Source organism: Sitodiplosis mosellana, unplaced genomic scaffold (assembly GCF_009176505.1).
Source record: "Sitodiplosis mosellana isolate CC-2019 unplaced genomic scaffold, AAFC_SMos_1.0 Smas_scaffold_6226, whole genome shotgun sequence".
Classification (NCBI taxonomy): Eukaryota; Metazoa; Arthropoda; class Insecta; order Diptera; family Cecidomyiidae; genus Sitodiplosis; species Sitodiplosis mosellana.
Genome location: NW_022601467.1, coordinates 22,543,779 through 22,561,513, shown reverse-complemented (window position 1 = coordinate 22,561,513; position 17,735 = coordinate 22,543,779). Strand labels below are relative to the sequence as shown.

Below are 17,735 nucleotides of genomic sequence, written 5' to 3'. Positions count from 1 at the left end.
ATGAAACGTAATTCTGTTTTTAAATGAAGTGCCTCTGAGAAAATTTTTCAGTAAAAAAGCCCCACAAAAATATTGTCTGAATAAGATTTTCATACAAATTTTTATCAGACAATATTTTTGTGGGGCTTTTTTACTGCAAAATTTTCTCAGAGGCACTTCATTTAAAAACAGAATTACGTTTCATTATTCCGCTTGCCCATTCAGTTATGTCTTTTTTCCTGAATAACTATGCATTTATAGGTAATATAGAATCCAAACGTACGAACGGGTTTTCAACAGTTTATTGTTGTTTTAAAATTTGAACCGTATGATTTGCTGTCGCATATACACAGATTATTCATAGGTGCTCCAAGCTAAACGAACTATTCCATCTGGCTGACATGTACACAACGCTCTATCTACAGTCTAAAAAGCAAAAGCGGTTGAAGGGAGAAAATGCATATGTGTCAATTTTGTGTTCGCACTACTACAAACACGCACACGCAGTCGAAACGTCAAAAAAGCGACACATAGAATAATGACGAACATTAAATAAAAAAAATTACTAAGAATAAAATTAAAGTAGTTTTGGTGTTTTTCTTTTGATTTTATCCCGATTATTTTTGTTTGGTGTCGACAATCGGTGATATTTTTCGTACATTCAATATCATTTCGATAAAAATCCGAATTGAACATAAGAACGCGGTAGTAAATTTGGCCAATTCAATTTTTTTTTCTCTTCAATATACCCCAATATTAGTCAAAACAATCAGTGTGTGTGATGGGTTTGTGTAAATGTCCAAAGCGATTAGTTACGAATCAATTTTGTTTTGAGCATCGGGTCAATGTTTGCGAGCATTGCATGGTTAACAGCCATCCAAAAGTATGTGGAATTTATTTGAATTTGTCGACTTTTGAAAGACATAAAACACCGTTCTCTTTCGAGTCAAGCAAAAGACATTTCACATCGATTTGATTCTTTTGATTCACATATTCGACCGTTCAATATTTGCTTCTTTTTTCCCAGTGTATCATTCAATCGTATATTCAATGGCTAAAAGATAGTGATTACGACTCATCGTGTGCATTGTGCAAGAATTCCCTGGAGTCGGATGAATGCATTCGTCTAACGTGCTATCGTAAGTAAATCGATGTCAAAATGACACTACACCCAGTTGATATGAACAAACAAACAAACAGAGAAAACATAGTCTAACGTTTTTGTTTGCGTGGCTTCGTTATGTTCCAGATGTATTCCATTGGTCGTGTTTGAACGAACGTGAATCGGCGTTGCCAAGCAATACAGCGCCCGGTGGCCATACGTGCCCAACATGTTATGATCAAATATTCCCGTCACCAAATCTTATATCACCCGTAGCCGATGTTCTTCGTAGCCGTTTGAAAAAAATTTCATGGGGACGAGATGAATTTGGAGCGATTCTGGTAACAAACGCTTATTTTATTTATGCTGCTACTTTCTATTCAACAACCGCTTGTTGTAAACAATACCACATTCCAGAAAACGAAGATGAAATCAATGAGAAAAGGAGATGAGAGAGTCCAATTAAACTAATCATTGACTCCATTCTTTCATTTCAGAAACCGAATGCAACATTTTCGGATAATTCAAAGTCAAATCAATTACAAGCATCCAATTCCAGTTCCAATTCAGCCGTGGACAATGTCTCAATCAAAAATAGTGTGAGTGCATTGTCATCATCAAGTATCAATAAATCTTCTTCGATTCACGAAACGCCAAAAGACCATTCCATTAATATCGACTCAGCAGCACCATATTTTCAAGGTAAACCAAACCCTTTCAATCGAATTGCAATTCATATGAGATATGGCGTAAGCCGAAGAAATTTAAACTCTCTTCGCAGTCTTAAGCTAGATGTTCTGAATTTTAAATGCAAAAAAAGCTCATGAAAAGTTGAATATCCGTTTAAAAATGTAGCAAGTAGTCGCCGGCCATTGCTGAGCCGAGAGCCACCAATCGGTATTGATAGAGATGAAAACAAGTATAAACGGCGAACACCAGCGGAAATCTTCTCCAGATGGTCGCGGTAAGTGTCAAGATAAGACATTTTAGATAATAAAGCAAAACCAGTGTGTGATGTCATGAGCAAATAATCTAAATGCCATTCTATTGAACATTTTTTTGCAGGAGATTGTATGTTCCACCATCGCGTCCACCATGGCGCCGGACGTGGTTTATCGTGTTGAGCGGCATTGTGATCTTTGTTTTTATAATATACATTATGGCCTCATTGGGTCGACGCAATAATACCAATTCCGATGATACTATCGAATATCCACACAATTAATTTCTACCGATGAAGAAAAAAAACCTATTATTATTTTCAATTCGATTAATATTTTTATTTTGCATTCTGTTTCAAATTCCAACAACAGCCACAACAACAACAAAAATACACTAAGAATAAAGAAGCATTGTAATGCGAATGTTATGGATTCATAAATAAATGTTGATTTCTATTCACGATATAGACAATATAGCTGTTTGCGTTTAATTTGTATACACAAGATTTAATTTGGTGCTGCGATCGCGAGATTGAGTGTTCGATGTGATCGCTAGAGAGCGCTAATTCAGCACCTTGGGTGAAGATCATGAGTAATACACAATGTATCGAACAGCGAAGCAAAAAAAGAATGGAGAAAAAACAAGCAACACACATAACACACAATAATCACAGAGTCGGAGAGTAGATAGTTTGACGTTCCGTGATCATTATTGTTTTAGTATCTGTTCATTGACACCAAAAACTGCACGTCGAAACAGCACCAAAATGCCTGTGCGAAAATATCGCCGCAGGACTAGTGAAATAAGTTGTTGTTTAAAATATTTTATATTTAGTGTTAATGTTTTGTTCTGGGTAAGTGCAGAAAAAATAACCAAAATATTTTAATTAATATCGATCCATGGATAAGCGAAAGAAAAACACAAACAAAAAATGAAAGTTTCCAATGAGTGTGAGTGTGTAGTGAGAAATAAAAAGAAAGAATAGTATTTTTCTTCTTCTTTCGTAAGCATACAGGAAATCGAAACTACATACAATAAACGCATAATGATCATTGATTTTGACGTCACTGTGTATTTGTGTGCTATGTGTATTTAATTTCTTTCTCTTTTTTCTTTTTCTTTATTATTATTATTATTTTTTTCTCTGTTTGCTTCGTCGGTGTGTGATTTGTGGTGCGTGTACTTTTTCGAATGGAAAATGATTACAGTTAGCGGGACTATGCATATTAGCCGTGGGTGTTTGGGCATGGAACGAAAAAGATATGTTTCGAAATTTAACAAAAAGTAGCCACATTGCCCTCGATCCGGCTTTCATCCTAATATGCTGTGGAACGATTACATTCATCATTGGGTTCACTGGCTGTGTTGGTGCACTTCGTGAAAACACTTGTCTTTTATCCATGGTAAACTGAATTCCCAGCTGAATCATCGCCCAATTTTAACACATACCAATGTCAATCAATGGCTTTCTCCTCTCCACTTTTGTTTGTAGTACTCTGTGTTTTTGGTGATAATTTTACTACTCGAAATCTGTGCAGGAATGATGGTATTCGTTCTACGCGACAAAGGATGGGTAATTTGATTCTTATTCTCTGTTTACTAATTTACTATTTGCTTAGATGATTGTCTTTTAAACATGTCAGACGAATCGTTTTTTTTACTGACCTTCAGATGTGCATTTTATTGACTATTTGCTTCACAACATTTTTCTTGAGAAAATCAATATGCTTTAACTTTTACCTTGCCTTAGATAAAAGAACAAGCGACGGACGGTTTGCGTGCGTTCATAACTCATTATCGGGAGGATCCTGATCAACAGAATCTCATCGACTGGATTCAAGAAGACTGGCTTCAATGTTGCGGAATTGATGGACCAAATGACTGGGATAACAATAACTACTTCAACTGTTCTTCACTGTCTGTTGGTAGCAGAGAAGCGTGTGGTGTTCCATTTTCTTGTTGCAAACGGCTACCCAATGAGATTATTCGGAACAAACAATGCGGTTACGATGTGCGCAGGGAATCAAATGTAAGATCAATCACAACTCTCTTTTTTCCAAAAAAAAAATCAAATTTTTTTAACCGTCTGATTTTTGTTTGTAGAGCAACGACATGTCAAGAACAATCAATGAAAAAGGCTGCGTACAAGCTGGCGAAGAATGGGTTGAACGAAACCTGATAATAATTTCGTCAACCGTTATATTCTCAGCGTTTATGCAGGTTGGTTTCTGTCACTTTTGAGTTCTAAGTACAAGTACATTCATTTATTTTGCACTCGATAACTTCGGCTTCCAGTTTTTTTATCAACTCAATCTTGAGCTCGCTTCATTTAAAATATAAATGTTAATTTTTGATTGTTTCCCATTTTCAGATTTTGGGCATATGTTTTGCGCAAAATTTGCGTGCTGATATTTTTGCTCAAAAGTCAAAATGGAGATAAATCACATATCAATTACCGCTACGGATTAGTGTAAGCAATTGAGAACGAAATGAACAATAGGGCAATAAAAAAAAGACTAATCTACTATTTACTCGTCACGCCGATTATTATCGGCTTGTATTCGACTGTCTTCCATAATTTTGCACGACTAATGACGGTCTAAACCATATGATATAACCGTGTCAATTCCATTTCAAATTTACAATACAGAAATTTAGTCAGTAGTAAAATGAAAGAAAATTCACCGAAATTTCAGTATTGAAATCTTTTTTTTTCGAATTCTTTTGAAGGAGAACCATAATTTAAGCAGCTTTAGGATTTAAGTGAAAACGAGATATGATCAAAACCACGGGAACCGAACGAATAAAAAAAACAAAATTGATCAAATTTTGTTATAAACGACACTGCCGAATTGTCATGATGAATTTTGTGTTCGTGGGCCGTGAGTTTAGAACGAATTATTAGGTATATTTAGCAGTATGCATTAACCAAGCAGAATGATTAGAATAATGAAATTGCATTGAATACATCTAAAATGAATCTACTCTCAAATCAATTGATGAATACTCAAATTAGTCGATATTCAACACGCAGGAATATTCAACAATCATAGCTCGAACTCTTTGATATCTACTACGTTTTTTAGCACTACATGGAATGTAGGCTACTGTAGTTGTTATTTTTTTTCCCAAGAAAATTTTAAGAGTCTTTAGGCCATTTTTTTGGACCGTAAACATAGGTTCTGACACTAAATGCCGTTTTTCTGCACATATCAATTTCTCGATATCGCATGTGCGATATTTTTTTTGTGCACTTTTTTCATTCTCGTGCGATTTTGAAGCCATGGGAGGGGGAAATGACCCCCCTAGACCCCCCTTTCAGGCTTATCATTTGGATTGGCTATCGAATGGCATCATTAGTTTTTTCAATTTTCTTGAAATTTTGGTCGAAAATCAAGTGTTGTCGAATTTGACCTAAATGGGGTTATTTCAACCCTTGGGGCTGCTTCGCCCCCCGCCCCAAATGTTTTTGAAACTATTTTCGATTCCGATTCCAATGCGACAAACAGATTTGAGATTGCTCTCAATTTCAACGAGAAATTGATCTGTGCAGAAAAACGGCATTTGGTGTCAGAACCTATGACCGTAAATTAGTTCATTTTAATATCCATATTTTTTATTTGAAATGAAGCAATTACGCCCAATTGCAAAAATGAAATAAAATCTTGTAATTCACTGTTGAGATAACTCAAAAAAAAAAATTTACACTTTTTTCGTTACCAATGTGAAATGATGTACAATGATCATTCACATTGAATGTACATAAAACACATACAGTCATGGAAATTTAATTAGGACCGGCATTGAAATTTCAGTTTTTTCCCATTAATTCTGTTATTTTACAAAAAAATATTCATGAAATGATGTTTATGAGAATATTTGAAGTTTTTATAAATGGACTAGACTATCAATTTCATTATTTTCGGTAATGGATATCATTTATTGATGAAATTGCCCATAAACTGCGGGAAAAATAATTAAGACCTTCCATACAAAAAATGACAAAAAATTTCGAAAAATCGGAAAATTTATCATTTGTTTGACAAAATTCACTCCAGCGATGGTCGTATTTAATTGAAATACATTTTTTCCACATTACCATTTAATTGATTTCAAATTTCTTAACAAATTCGAAAATTTACAGATTTTAAGTGAAGAATACAATATCATCATATAAATTTATTTAATTATTTTTGACAATATTAAAATGATTTGGATTCCATGTAGTGCTTACGATAATTAAACCCGTTAAATTTACAAGTTTTTGTCTCTTTAAATTCTAACATTAGTTTTAAGCGTATGATATATTGCAAGCAAGACAATTTATGAAGTGAAAATTTAATTTTGGTTAAATGACATCTACTTAAAAGAATTTCTGTCGCAAAACTTGTGTGCCAATTTGTTTTTTCGGTTAAAAAAATTAATAAAAAAATATGACTTTGATATAGAAATAGGGCAAAAAAACAAAATCAATCATTACACCATTCAATTGGAATGAAATTGTATCTCATTCAAGATTTTTAATTGAAACCTCGTTACTACACGCAATGTGAATAAAGAAGAAAAAGAAAAATAATAACAAAACAAGACGTATTTTCACAGCTGAATGCCTTTTATTTATTGAATTTGATTCGACAAAAAAATTGTTTATATGAAATTGTTTTTAGAAACGAATGCTCATGTGTTTGCCAGCGCATAAAATATAATCGCTAAAATGTATAAGCTTATTTTGGTTTTGGTCGGTTTCATGCTTGCCATATAATTGAATTATCAAGCCATGTAAATGCACATCAAAAATTGTTGTTTCTGTGTTTAGTTTTTTTCGTTAGCACATTTTTTTGTTTGAAAAATGGATCAAAGCATTCGGAATGCTTGATTTAACACAGTGCAAATGTTTGACGTATATATGCTGTTTTAATAAACACTTCAATCCTGAGTTGGAGCCAAAGCAATAACACTGAAGTTAACATCTTCTGGATCGCGTGCGATAGCAGCCTTACATACTTTGGCGGCGTCCTAAAATTATGAAATTAAACGATTTTTTTTTATTAATTGATCGATTTTTTTTAATACCATTGAAGGCATTAAGCGTTAACATTGTAATTCCAAATAATCTCAATAGTATTTACCAATAGAAATGAGTCATCACTGGTGGCACCGTGTGGGATTGGATACGACTTGCGTCCATCCAACTCGAAGAGTTCATTGTTGAAATTGACAAATGCAACAAAATGATGATTCACCGGCTCGCCGGAGTTTGCGTCCGTTTGACCTTCGATCGCTAGCTCTTGATGAGCTTGCGAGAACGATGCGTCGTTCTCGAGCAATTTTCCACGCTCTTCAGATGTCAAACTGCGTGCTTGATCCAAATACTTTTTCAAAATGCTGCCCTCTTCAACCTCAATGCTAAAAATGAGAGAAAATCACACAATTTTTATCAAAAAACCATATATAATAGTTTTGAGCGTAGAATTTGACTTTTTTTGACATTTCAAACAAAATGACCACTTAACTTCAAATTGTCATGGGACGAGAAATAAAAATCAATACAAAAAGTAACTTTTTTTAACGTATACAAATAGTGTTTTGATCGAGGGGAAAACCACTCAAAAGTAATACTGTGTATTAGGATTACTTTAAGTAATACTAATTTAAATATTACCTTGTATTACTTTAGTATTACTTTTTTCAAACAATAGTATTATTTTTAAAAGGAGTATTACTTTATCAAAAGTAATACCACTTTTACCTAGTATTACTTCGTATTACTTCGCAGGTATTATGTATTACTTTTGAGTGGATTGCCCCTTGGTTTTGATACAATAAAATCAATATCAATTAGAATATCAATCATTTTCACACCTTCATGAATGGTGTCATAAATTATGACTCATAATCTTGTGAAATTCCATCGAAATTACAACTGTTTTCAGTTACTTCAGTAGAAAAAAAACGACTTTTACTGAACCGATCAACTTACTCTGGATTGTTAGACACGCTATGAACCAAGGCGATGGCACCGCAAGCATTGCGAATGTATTGTCTCAAATGGAAAATGCCATCGGGAACCTTTGGTGGATTTGCTTGAAGCTCAGCATCTTGTTGCTTCGAGTACTGTTCGAACTGTTTATCGCAAAGAACAACCGAAATTTATTTTCCAATTTGTTTGCTTTGAAACTGTGTGTTTCAAATGTATGATTAACTTACGCTATCCGAGCATGGAAACAGAAGAATCAACGCCTTAACCGGCTTTGGAAGCCATTCCAACTGGTCTGGTTCCAACCCAAACACATCGATAAGGCTCCATAGAGGTGAAACACCCAATTTATGGACGTATTTACTGAGCACCTAAGCAAAGAAAGAAACACGTCAGATATGGCTATTTAATTTAATTATTAACACCCCAAAAAAAACTGCGTCATTTTCCATTGACAAATAACAAATTAAATCTATAAATAAACTAAGCTGGAAACATTTCTTCGAAAATACCTCTGGATTTGATTCCAATGCAATCCATGTTGCCATTTTGATTTATCGTAGCTTCGATGATCAAAAAAATAAATATCAATTCGTGAAAAGATGTTACTGAATGCGTAGAATGAATTTAGTTTCAACAGAACAGCCGGCCGCGACTTTTATCACTGTAATGAAATGCAAAATTTCAGCGTTTACTCTGTTTCGAATGTATACAACCTAAGCCATATGACATTTGATGAACAAAGTGGAACACATTGGAAATGAGTACAATCAAATCTGTTGATTTTTGTCTAAAAATCACACCGATAGATGTCGCGGTTCATTCAAATAATTCAAATTGGATTTCGGGAGTTTTCGTATATTCGTCAAAATCATCCCATTGCTTTATTTCTATTCGTAAGGTTCGGAGCATCTACCTTTACGTCGGAAGATTACCAATAGTCGTGAATGACATTTGACTTGGCATAAAACTCTTTAGGACACAACATCAATTTGTGTTAATTGCTTTTATTCTGAGTCAAACAAAGCCCAAGGCAACAAGTTACTGGTTTGGTTTCTTTAATTAGTTCAATCAAGGAATAGGTAAACGAGTCAAATATAAATCGAATATGTTTGAACACGAGTTCTCTTAACAAATATTTCGAAAAAAAAAATTCTTCATATTTCAGATCATCATGAATGGACCGGACCAGTTATTCATTATGTGGATTCAAGTGATGATGACTCACTATCAGACTTTGTTGTAATTTCTTTGTCTGATGTACAAACATCCGAGCAACCACCGCTTATAACATCACCACTATCTCAAGACTCACCACAGCATATTCTCAACGTTCGGAACGATAAATGCATTCAACGAATTCTCAATTACCTAGCTAAAGATATCAAGGTTTTCCATAGCGCAGCCAAAGTGTGTACACGATTTCAAGAGAACGCGAAAAAGAGCTTTCCGACGCTTTCACCTGACGGTCACATATGGATCTTTCCAGCAGATAGAAAATGGAGTGTCTCTCTTAGGCATGCAAACTCATTCTTGGAGATTTTCGGTCATTTAATACGATCGATTAATTGGCGATTTGACTATATAAATGAGGAGGAAATTGACCAAAACTCGATACCTTGATGTTTGATTTTGGGGTTTTTTCTAATGAGTCTGCACAAGAAAAACTTGAATCAGATCTTATGTGTTTGACTGATTTACAGAACTTCAAAAACCTAAAAACATTGATATTTAGTGGATCAAATGAAAAAGCAGTTGTCAATCTAATAGAAAAATTACCTAAGTTGGAAAGTTTATGTGCTATGTGCATTACACTTGATTTAAATACATATAAGTGCATTTTGAATTTGGCAAAAGATCGCATAAAAGTCGAATTAGTTTGGAAATGGGATAATATTCATATTGATCGTAGTTTGTACCATACTGAGTGGATGCTCATTGCTGGCATTAGTATCCCACCTGAAATAGACGAATAATGGATGGTGAGAATCAGCCAAATCTCCATGCACACACAGTAAACACAATGATTCTAGCAATGTTGAGATTTGACACTTAATTTCGTTTTAGTACCATTTGCTCTAAAAAAATTTCAAAAGTTCTATAATAAATACATTAAACTTTGATTTGTGATTTACTACCTTTTGAACTATTCCTAGTGCAAATGGTACTTAACTGGATCTTCTCTTCTTTCTCAATTCCTTCAAGTAAATGCATATTTAAATAGAAAAATTCTATTATTGTTAAATGAAACTCCGCCGCGATTTTTATTATTGAATCGAAGTGCAAAAATTAAAGTTTTTTCGTTTTGAAATGTATGTGATATGAATGAGGCCCAATGACATTTGAAGAAAAAAAATGAAACGCAATGGAAATGAATGCAATCAAATCGACGGTTTGAGCATAACCTTAAATTCGATCGGCAAACTTTAAAACTGAAAGAAGATATTTTTCTGCTGATGAAAACGAATTTGGTTTACGTAGAAAAATGGCTGAAATTGATGAACCTCAGACCAACAGTGTCTCGAATAACAACAATTCCGAGGATAGTGACGATGGCTGTGACACGGCATTCGACGATCCCGTGTTGAAAATAATCCGTGGCTTTCCGAGTGTAACCGATGAAACCATCAAAAGAATTAAGTATGAACAACCGATTCTCACTTGTTGAATTGCCAATTTAACGATCTTACAATGTTTTCAGGGAAAGTGACATTATGCACAAGGATTTATCAGCCTTATCTCACAAAGATTTGGAATTGTTTGGCCTTGAAGATGCGGAAACAAGGCGTGAAATGATTGCCGAACTGTCCAGTCAACCAAACCAAGCGGTCCATTTTGAAAAGTTTGTGTTTCTCAATTGAATGACATTCGTTTTCTTCTCAAATTGCAGCGATTGGACTGTGTTAACTAATGAAACATTTATTTCCAGATATGTTGCAGAAATGGATTCGGCCAAATACAAAGAAACGGCATATAAAAATATACTCGACCAATTGCGTCTAATGAACATGGTGTTGGAAGCGTCACAAACGACTTTGAAAGCAAATCCAATCAAATACGATAAACTGGTCGATGACAATGTGTACATCTCATCGCTGAACAAAAAGGCTCTCGAAGAAATTCTGAAGATGGTTTCTTATATACTGCGTCTTCCCAAAAATAACCAATGGAGCCAATGGCTCTATCCAGTGGCTGGCTTTGCTAGCTTTGCTGGTCTCGCTCTTCTGAGCTCATTCATCATTCTTCGTAAAATGCGTTAAGATACAATCGATTCTCATAGTTTGTAAGCCACTGTCCATAGTGCCTAATGAAATGAACAAATGTGAAGCTCTTCAAGAAGCACAAAACAAATACAAATTTAAATATAAATGCGATATCTACATATATATGAATTTTTTTATATTTTCTGGCCGCACAACGACAATAGAACCGAGTGGAATGAAATCTCAGACTGGCTGATATGAAATTCATCGGATATTATTCCGAAAGATTGAATTTCTCTAGAAGAAAGAGAGAGATTGTGTATTTGTTTTTTATATTCAATTTGGATTCAGTCAACATTATTGATAGTCATATTTCTATAACTACAGCATTTCAATCGTTTATTGCATGGATTTTAGGCGCATTATGTTGTTTTGCCCTGAAGAAACCATGAATACTCGTGCCAGGCGACACGCTCAACAAATTTGTGTAATTTTTGCGTTTGTTTCGATTAAATTCGATAGATTTGTCCAATAAATGGTAAGAAAACAATTTGGAATCGAAATTTTGATCGTTATTTGTGCGTCTCTCCTCTCATGAATATATCTTAAGCATTCGACTCAAATGAAAACACTGATCGCTAATAAGCGTGATAAGCTCCTCCCTTGTTTCAGTAATAAATAAAAGACAATTGGTTTATGAAATATTTAATAAGTCATTTGTTTATTAAATAGATCTGAATGTGTATGTGGTTTCATTTTAGCATCGGAAACGTTCGGGAACGTTTAAGCTTCAGTGCGGGTTCCGACACCTGGTTTGTGGTTGATGGCCAAGAAGTCGGCGTATTCTTGGTATGGTGATTTACCAAGTGGAAGATCCTTCCACAAGTCTGGTGTCAAGTAGGCGTAGGTCTTGGCGATGGCAGCATAAGTTGCCTTGGCAAAGTTACCCAAAGTACCGGTTGAGCCACGAGCTGATGTGTAGCAATCTTCGATACCAGCCATCAACAACAGTTTCTTTGGAATTGGAGCTGAAACGATGCCGGTACCACGTGGAGCTGGGATCAAACGCACTGAGACTGATCCGCACTTACCGGTGACCTGTTGAGAAAACAAACAAAAATGCGAAATGATTAGTTTTTTTTGTCCACCATGGAAATTTCATCAGAATTTGGTTTGTATTAAATTAAATCAGACATCTTATAGCCGTCATTAGAGCCTTCCGGTGTAAACCGCATAAGAATCAAAAATATTCTCATCATTTTGAAGAAAAAAAGAAGAAATGAAAGCGAATGTAGATGGTATGTGTGCTCACCTTGCATGGTACGGTATGTGGTTTACCGATTTTGTTACCCCAGTAACCACGACGAACTGGAACAACTGACAATTTAGCCAAGATGATGGCACCACGGATGGCGGTGGCAACTTCTTTGCTGCACTTAACACCGAGACCGATGTGTCCGTTGCTGTCACCGATGGCAACGAAGGCCTTGAAACGAGTACGTTGACCGGCACGAGTTTGTTTCTGTACAGGCATGATCTTCAATACTTCGTCTTTCAATTGCGATCCCAAGAAGGTGTCGATGATTTCGAACTCCTTGATTGGTAATGAGTACAAGTAAATTTCTTCTAATGAACGGATTTTTCCTTCGCGAACCAAACGGCCCAACTTAGTTACTGGAACCCATTCCTTTTGATCTTCCTTCCCACGTCCACGACCACCGCGTGCACCACGGCCACGTCCACGACCACCTCGTCCACCCTAAACACAAAGCAAAAATACAACGGAGAGCATTACAATGAGGAACATTTACAAAACTAGAAAAAAAGAGAGAGAAATGTCTAAATTAACAAATACTCACTGGACGTGATCCTCTTGATCCGAATCCACCACGAAAACCGCTACGCTGGGCTGGAGCTGCGTCCGCCATTTTTCTGTAAATTTAATTCACTTATGAATATGTGACTGTACTCACGCTTTTCAGACGAGAACTAAACGAAAAATGTTAGGTTATGTTTGCTCAGACAATTCTTAGCCATCTCTAGAACAATTGCCCGTTCTTCTGGTGTAAACCGCATAAGAAAAATTAAATGTCTCATCATGGCAAACATAATTTTCACATTTTCCGCTGCATTTTAGCAAGGAAAATAACAAAAATATGGATAGGATAAATTCATCAATTCAACAATGGCAAATATGCTACGCACACCACGTGGCGTCACATCAGAAAATTCCGAGAAATTTAACAAATTTTAACATTTATCCACTGAAAAATATCACGAAAAATTATTTAATTCATTGATGTTAGCTGTTGCCATCCGTAGTGATAAATTTATGGAAATTGCTCTGGAAAAATTTAAAAAACGTGGTATAGTAATGGAGCTCACTTTGTTTTTCAGTGTTGATTTGAAGAAATCGAAAAACCGAATGAACGAGTCGATGGCTTTGCATCGCCCTAGTCAGCAAAGAAAGCAGTAGATGTCGCTGCTGCAATGCATGGTTTGTCTCTTTGTGTTGTCATCGTTCAACTAAAACCCCGTTCACAGATTCAATTCAAACAAATATACGGTCGATAGATTTTGATTTGATCGTGGAACAAAAACAATTTTTTATCCACAATTTTGTTTAATAAAACTTGGAAATAATTACTCGAAAACTCACAGTTTAATAGTATATTTAAAATGATTGAAATTCCCACGTCTACTATAATAACTGCTGAATCTAATGTACACACTTTGACGTTTACAATACAACAGACATGTTTGTAATTTCATTGTAAATAAAGAATAGGCGATAGATTTGCTTTTTTTATACTGCTGAGTGACGTGATCATATTGTTTTACTGTTGGTTTCAACATTTTTCTATTATTTTGAAGCAAATTTTCCGAAGAAAATAAAATGCCACCACGTAAAGCAACGCACGCAGGCAGCTGGTACACGAATTCGGGTAAATTTAGTTTGTAAAAATTAATTTCGAGCGATCATTTGTTTATAGAACGATGACACAAGGGTTTTTCTTTGTCTTTGTTTTTGCTGGAAAATCCGTGTGTAGTTCATTCACCGTAAATGGACCTTATCGACGTTGGTTACACATCTTATTTGTGATTTATGCATTCTAGCTGACTGCATTTGATGTAGAGCAAAAATGAATGGCATCGAAATGATTCATGGAATTTTTATTTTCTCCAAACACTTGTTCCGATTTGGAAAATGAAAAATTCGACTGCAGTCATGCATAGGGGATAATTGTTTATGCGTTGCATACTTTTCAGGCAGCCAACTGAATCAGCAGCTTGAGAATTGGTTAGATAAGGCTGAATTAACATACGGGCCAGCTAGAGCAATTATTGCACCGTATGTATAAAATTTGGCTAGAAAATTATTGGGCAAATTATCTGCATCGAAACAGCCAGCACCTAAATGATCATTTTCATTTTGTTTTCAGTCATGCTGGTTATTCGTACTGTGGTGCGTGTGCTGCGTTTGCATACCGTCAAGTGAGCCCGGCTGTGGTGTAAGTCTCTTTCTACTTATCATTATTTCATGACATTTCTCTCATGAATTATACCAACTTTTGGAAATTCCAACAACCGATCGATCCTTTTTTTGCTTCAGGAAACGTGTATTCATTCTCGGTCCATCGCATCATGTCCGATTACGTGGTTGTGCATTGTCGATTGCTGATAAATACGAAACCCCACTGTATGATCTCAAAATTGATACTCAAATCAATGCAGAGCTCGAAAAAACCGGTAAATTCTCCTGGATGGACATGAACACCGATGAAGACGAGCACAGCATCGAAATGCATCTACCATACATTGCAAAAGTGATGGAAGAGTGAGTTGATTCGAATTATTTGAGTTTCTGAACAGTAATTAATTTTCGGCACTTGGTTTATTTCAGTTTTCGTAATCAGTTCACCATCGTGCCGATTTTGGTTGGTTCGATATCGTCCGATGTAGAAGCGATTTACGGTGAAATCCTCGCACCGTATTTGGCCGATTCGCAAAATCTGTTCGTCATCTCGTCCGATTTCTGCCATTGGGGGAAACGATTTAGTTACACATACTATGACGAATCGTGCGGGCATATTCATAAATCCATCGAAAAATTAGATAAAAATGTTTGTTACCTTTTTTTAAACGAAGAACAAATATCGTAGTTCAATTCGCCTTTTTCATCGAAATTGTCTACTCCACAGGGCATGGATATTATCGAAACATTGAACCCGTCAGCATTCAACGAATACTTGAAGCGTTATAACAATACGATTTGTGGTCGTCATCCAATCGGCGTAATGCTACAGGTAACACACGGAGATTCACTCAACTTCAATTTCGAAACGATTTATTCGAGTTTCTTTTCTCGAACATTTTTCAGGCAGTAAAGTCGTTGCAATCACGAGGCTATCGCATGAATTTTAAGTTCCTCAAATATGCTCAGAGTAGTCAATGTTTCAATATGTCGGATTCAAGTGTCAGCTACGCATCGGGGTCGCTAATCTTTGAATAAATTTGAATGGTTGATAGATAAGACGAGAAATGCAACATCACCTCAAAACTCTTCGAATAATTATTATGATTCAATGATTTTTTGAAATTATTACTCTAATGCAGAATTTGTTTCATTTCATTTCTTTTTACTTTTGTTCAAAATAAATTCAAATCAATTTTAATTCATTTGTACGCAACGAGTTTTTTTTAAATTTGTTGTGTGGAAGAAAACAAACAATTGTGGTTTCAAAATTGATAATATATTTGGATAGAAATAAAGCCAATGATTCAAAATGAAGCATTTGGACAAATAAAACCAAAAAACAAACGAGATTTTAAACAAAAGTCTATATATTCTAGTAATTTTAAGGCGTGATATCACTTTTTTTTTGTTGACATTTAAGTGTCACGCATAGCGGGTGATTTTCATTTAAAATGTCTTCCTTTGTGAGCGGTGCACCCTCGATACTTTGAACTCTCTTTGTGCAGAAGGAGAAATGAGGTTGAAGTACACACCTCCCCCTCCCCGTCAATATTACCAGCTGAATGATGGATGTGCGCATTCTTCTAATTCTTATCATTTTTAACAGATGCATATTAGCCATTGCTTGCCATATCTATTCGTGAGACGTAAAAGAATGTATGTTTTTTTGTCGATTTATATTTTTGAAAAGGAAAGTATGTTTTCAGTTGATTCTATCTGCGTTAAAAGGAAGCATGTTGGCATCCCGTCTAGCCTCCGTGGTTTTTCATGGTTTCCGCGGAACTGATAAGACATAACAACTTGGTGTCTTCGGCAAAGTTGTAGTACTTGAGGTCTTCTATAAAATTTCTGAAGACATCTATCTCTTATAAAATAAAAAAGCAAATTTTATATGAACTTTTTTTCTTATCATTTTTCGCGCTTTTCGCGGAAATGATAAGAAATAAGGAATAACTGACTTCAGCAATGTTATAGAAGACCTCGAGTGCTACAGATTGCCGAAGACACCAAGTTGTTATCTCATATCAGCTCCGCGAAAACCGTGAAAAACCGCGAGGACCCGCTAAAAACGAACATACACTCTTTTAACCATTATTAGTTGCAATGAAACATACTTCTTTATTGCTACGAAGTTGGACCAACTTGCGTTCTTTTACGTCTCACTAATAAATATATAGTATTCATTCCTTTTTTGTTTTCAATCTTCGCTTCAACAAAGTAAAATCTTTCGAAAATTGTCACTCGAACCAACAACACTGAACAATGTTCAAAACAATTTTCATCCACTTCGCTTTTCTGATAACTTATTCATGTACAAATTTTGACGCCATTCATAATCGCCAGACATCGTTTGTGGTACAGACAATATTTCCGAGTTGAAGCGCATGCAAGAAGAAGAATATGAAAAATGCGTAAACTTACAACTAAAATGTGAAATATGATAGATACCGTACCGAAGATTGTGAGAGATATTATTGGAAGCGTTTTGAATGGAACCCGGTTTGTGGCACAAACAATTACAGTTATTATAATGTTGTGCATTTGAAGTGCGAACAAGAACTCCAACATAACGAACATAAAAACTTACAACCAAAACACGTAGGTGCTTGCTGGAGATGGGAAGAATACGGATATCAAACAAATCAAGTTATTTGTGTGAGTAAACTTTGAATTGATTCAATTTCAAAAGAAGTCCGTTTAATTTTATTCTCAATAAAAAAACTGCGCTATAAATATACCGCGTGTATTCCCTGCGCACGCTACGTTTATAACATTTTCACGCTTACGCTTATTTTATCATAGTGGCGAAGCGTTACGACTACGCGTACCACTACGAACCACTACGTTTAGGGAATTAGTGAACGTAGTACTACGCGTACTCGTAACGCTTCGCCACTAGGTATTTTATGCATAGTTTAATACAGAGCCGAAGGTATATTTAAGGCATATTTTTAGCGTGAACCGCATGCAAAGCATACGGATAGAATACTTTGACTTAGCGTATTCCATCCGTATGCTTTGCATGCGGTTCACGCTAAAAATATGCCTTAAATA

General features: G+C 35.4%; 6 protein-coding genes across 8 annotated transcripts in view; 4 read left to right on the top strand and 2 right to left on the bottom strand.

The window, feature by feature from the left end:
• The first annotated feature begins 466 nt into the window (after window positions 1-466).
• LOC129578405 (zinc finger protein-like 1 homolog) lies at window positions 467-2,498 on the top strand. Of its 2 annotated transcripts, XM_055466917.1 has the most exons (7): window positions 470-622; window positions 740-862; window positions 1,007-1,118; window positions 1,229-1,422; window positions 1,579-1,783; window positions 1,937-2,045; window positions 2,147-2,498. In XM_055466917.1, the coding sequence occupies exons 2-7, from the start codon at window positions 761-763 to the stop codon at window positions 2,304-2,306; spliced, it is 882 nt and encodes a 293-aa protein (XP_055322892.1). In that variant the 5' UTR covers window positions 470-622; window positions 740-760; the 3' UTR covers window positions 2,307-2,498. The 2 variants fall into 2 exon arrangements, with proteins under 2 accessions (XP_055322891.1, XP_055322892.1); XM_055466916.1 differs by having other exon boundaries at window positions 467-862.
• Window positions 2,499-2,624: 126 nt separating this feature from the next.
• On the top strand, window positions 2,625-6,612 carry LOC129578406 (tetraspanin-5). The gene is made up of 6 exons (XM_055466918.1): window positions 2,625-2,876; window positions 3,232-3,426; window positions 3,516-3,596; window positions 3,774-4,052; window positions 4,127-4,243; window positions 4,395-6,612. Exons 1-6 carry the CDS (start codon window positions 2,790-2,792, stop codon window positions 4,461-4,463), a joined length of 828 nt encoding a protein of 275 aa, XP_055322893.1. The 5' UTR covers window positions 2,625-2,789; the 3' UTR covers window positions 4,464-6,612.
• A 2-nt stretch (window positions 6,613-6,614) lies between these two features.
• On the bottom strand, window positions 6,615-8,692 carry LOC129578408 (ubiquitin carboxyl-terminal hydrolase). The gene is made up of 5 exons (XM_055466920.1): window positions 8,513-8,692; window positions 8,231-8,371; window positions 8,004-8,146; window positions 7,153-7,429; window positions 6,615-7,039 (listed from the first exon to the last, which is right to left on the bottom strand). Exons 1-5 carry the CDS (start codon window positions 8,546-8,548, stop codon window positions 6,950-6,952), a joined length of 687 nt encoding a protein of 228 aa, XP_055322895.1. The 5' UTR covers window positions 8,549-8,692; the 3' UTR covers window positions 6,615-6,949.
• A 1,673-nt stretch (window positions 8,693-10,365) lies between these two features.
• On the top strand, window positions 10,366-11,384 carry LOC129578409 (uncharacterized). The gene is made up of 3 exons (XM_055466921.1): window positions 10,366-10,640; window positions 10,702-10,842; window positions 10,930-11,384. Exons 1-3 carry the CDS (start codon window positions 10,486-10,488, stop codon window positions 11,258-11,260), a joined length of 627 nt encoding a protein of 208 aa, XP_055322896.1. The 5' UTR covers window positions 10,366-10,485; the 3' UTR covers window positions 11,261-11,384.
• Window positions 11,385-11,896: 512 nt separating this feature from the next.
• LOC129578395 (40S ribosomal protein S2) overlaps window positions 11,897-17,735 on the bottom strand; it is a 34,569-nt gene continuing 28,730 nt past the window's right edge. Inside the window, exons 1-4 of one of the 2 annotated variants that reach the window (XM_055466887.1) lie at window positions 13,589-13,665; window positions 13,063-13,135; window positions 12,516-12,962; window positions 11,897-12,301 (exon numbers count right to left, since the gene is read on the bottom strand). In XM_055466887.1, the coding sequence (XP_055322862.1) occupies window positions 11,987-12,301; window positions 12,516-12,962; window positions 13,063-13,131 (831 nt within the window). In that variant the 5' untranslated portion in view covers window positions 13,132-13,135; window positions 13,589-13,665 and the 3' untranslated portion in view covers window positions 11,897-11,986. Of the gene's footprint in view, window positions 12,302-12,515; window positions 12,963-13,062; window positions 13,136-13,588; window positions 13,666-17,735 lie in introns of those variants that run through there. The other variant, XM_055466888.1, reaches the window with a different exon arrangement.
• On the top strand, window positions 13,788-15,889 carry LOC129578394 (protein MEMO1). Its single transcript, XM_055466886.1, has 7 exons — window positions 13,788-14,148; window positions 14,474-14,555; window positions 14,647-14,715; window positions 14,817-15,041; window positions 15,108-15,327; window positions 15,406-15,510; window positions 15,585-15,889. The coding sequence occupies exons 1-7, from the start codon at window positions 14,100-14,102 to the stop codon at window positions 15,714-15,716; spliced, it is 882 nt and encodes a 293-aa protein (XP_055322861.1). The 5' UTR covers window positions 13,788-14,099; the 3' UTR covers window positions 15,717-15,889.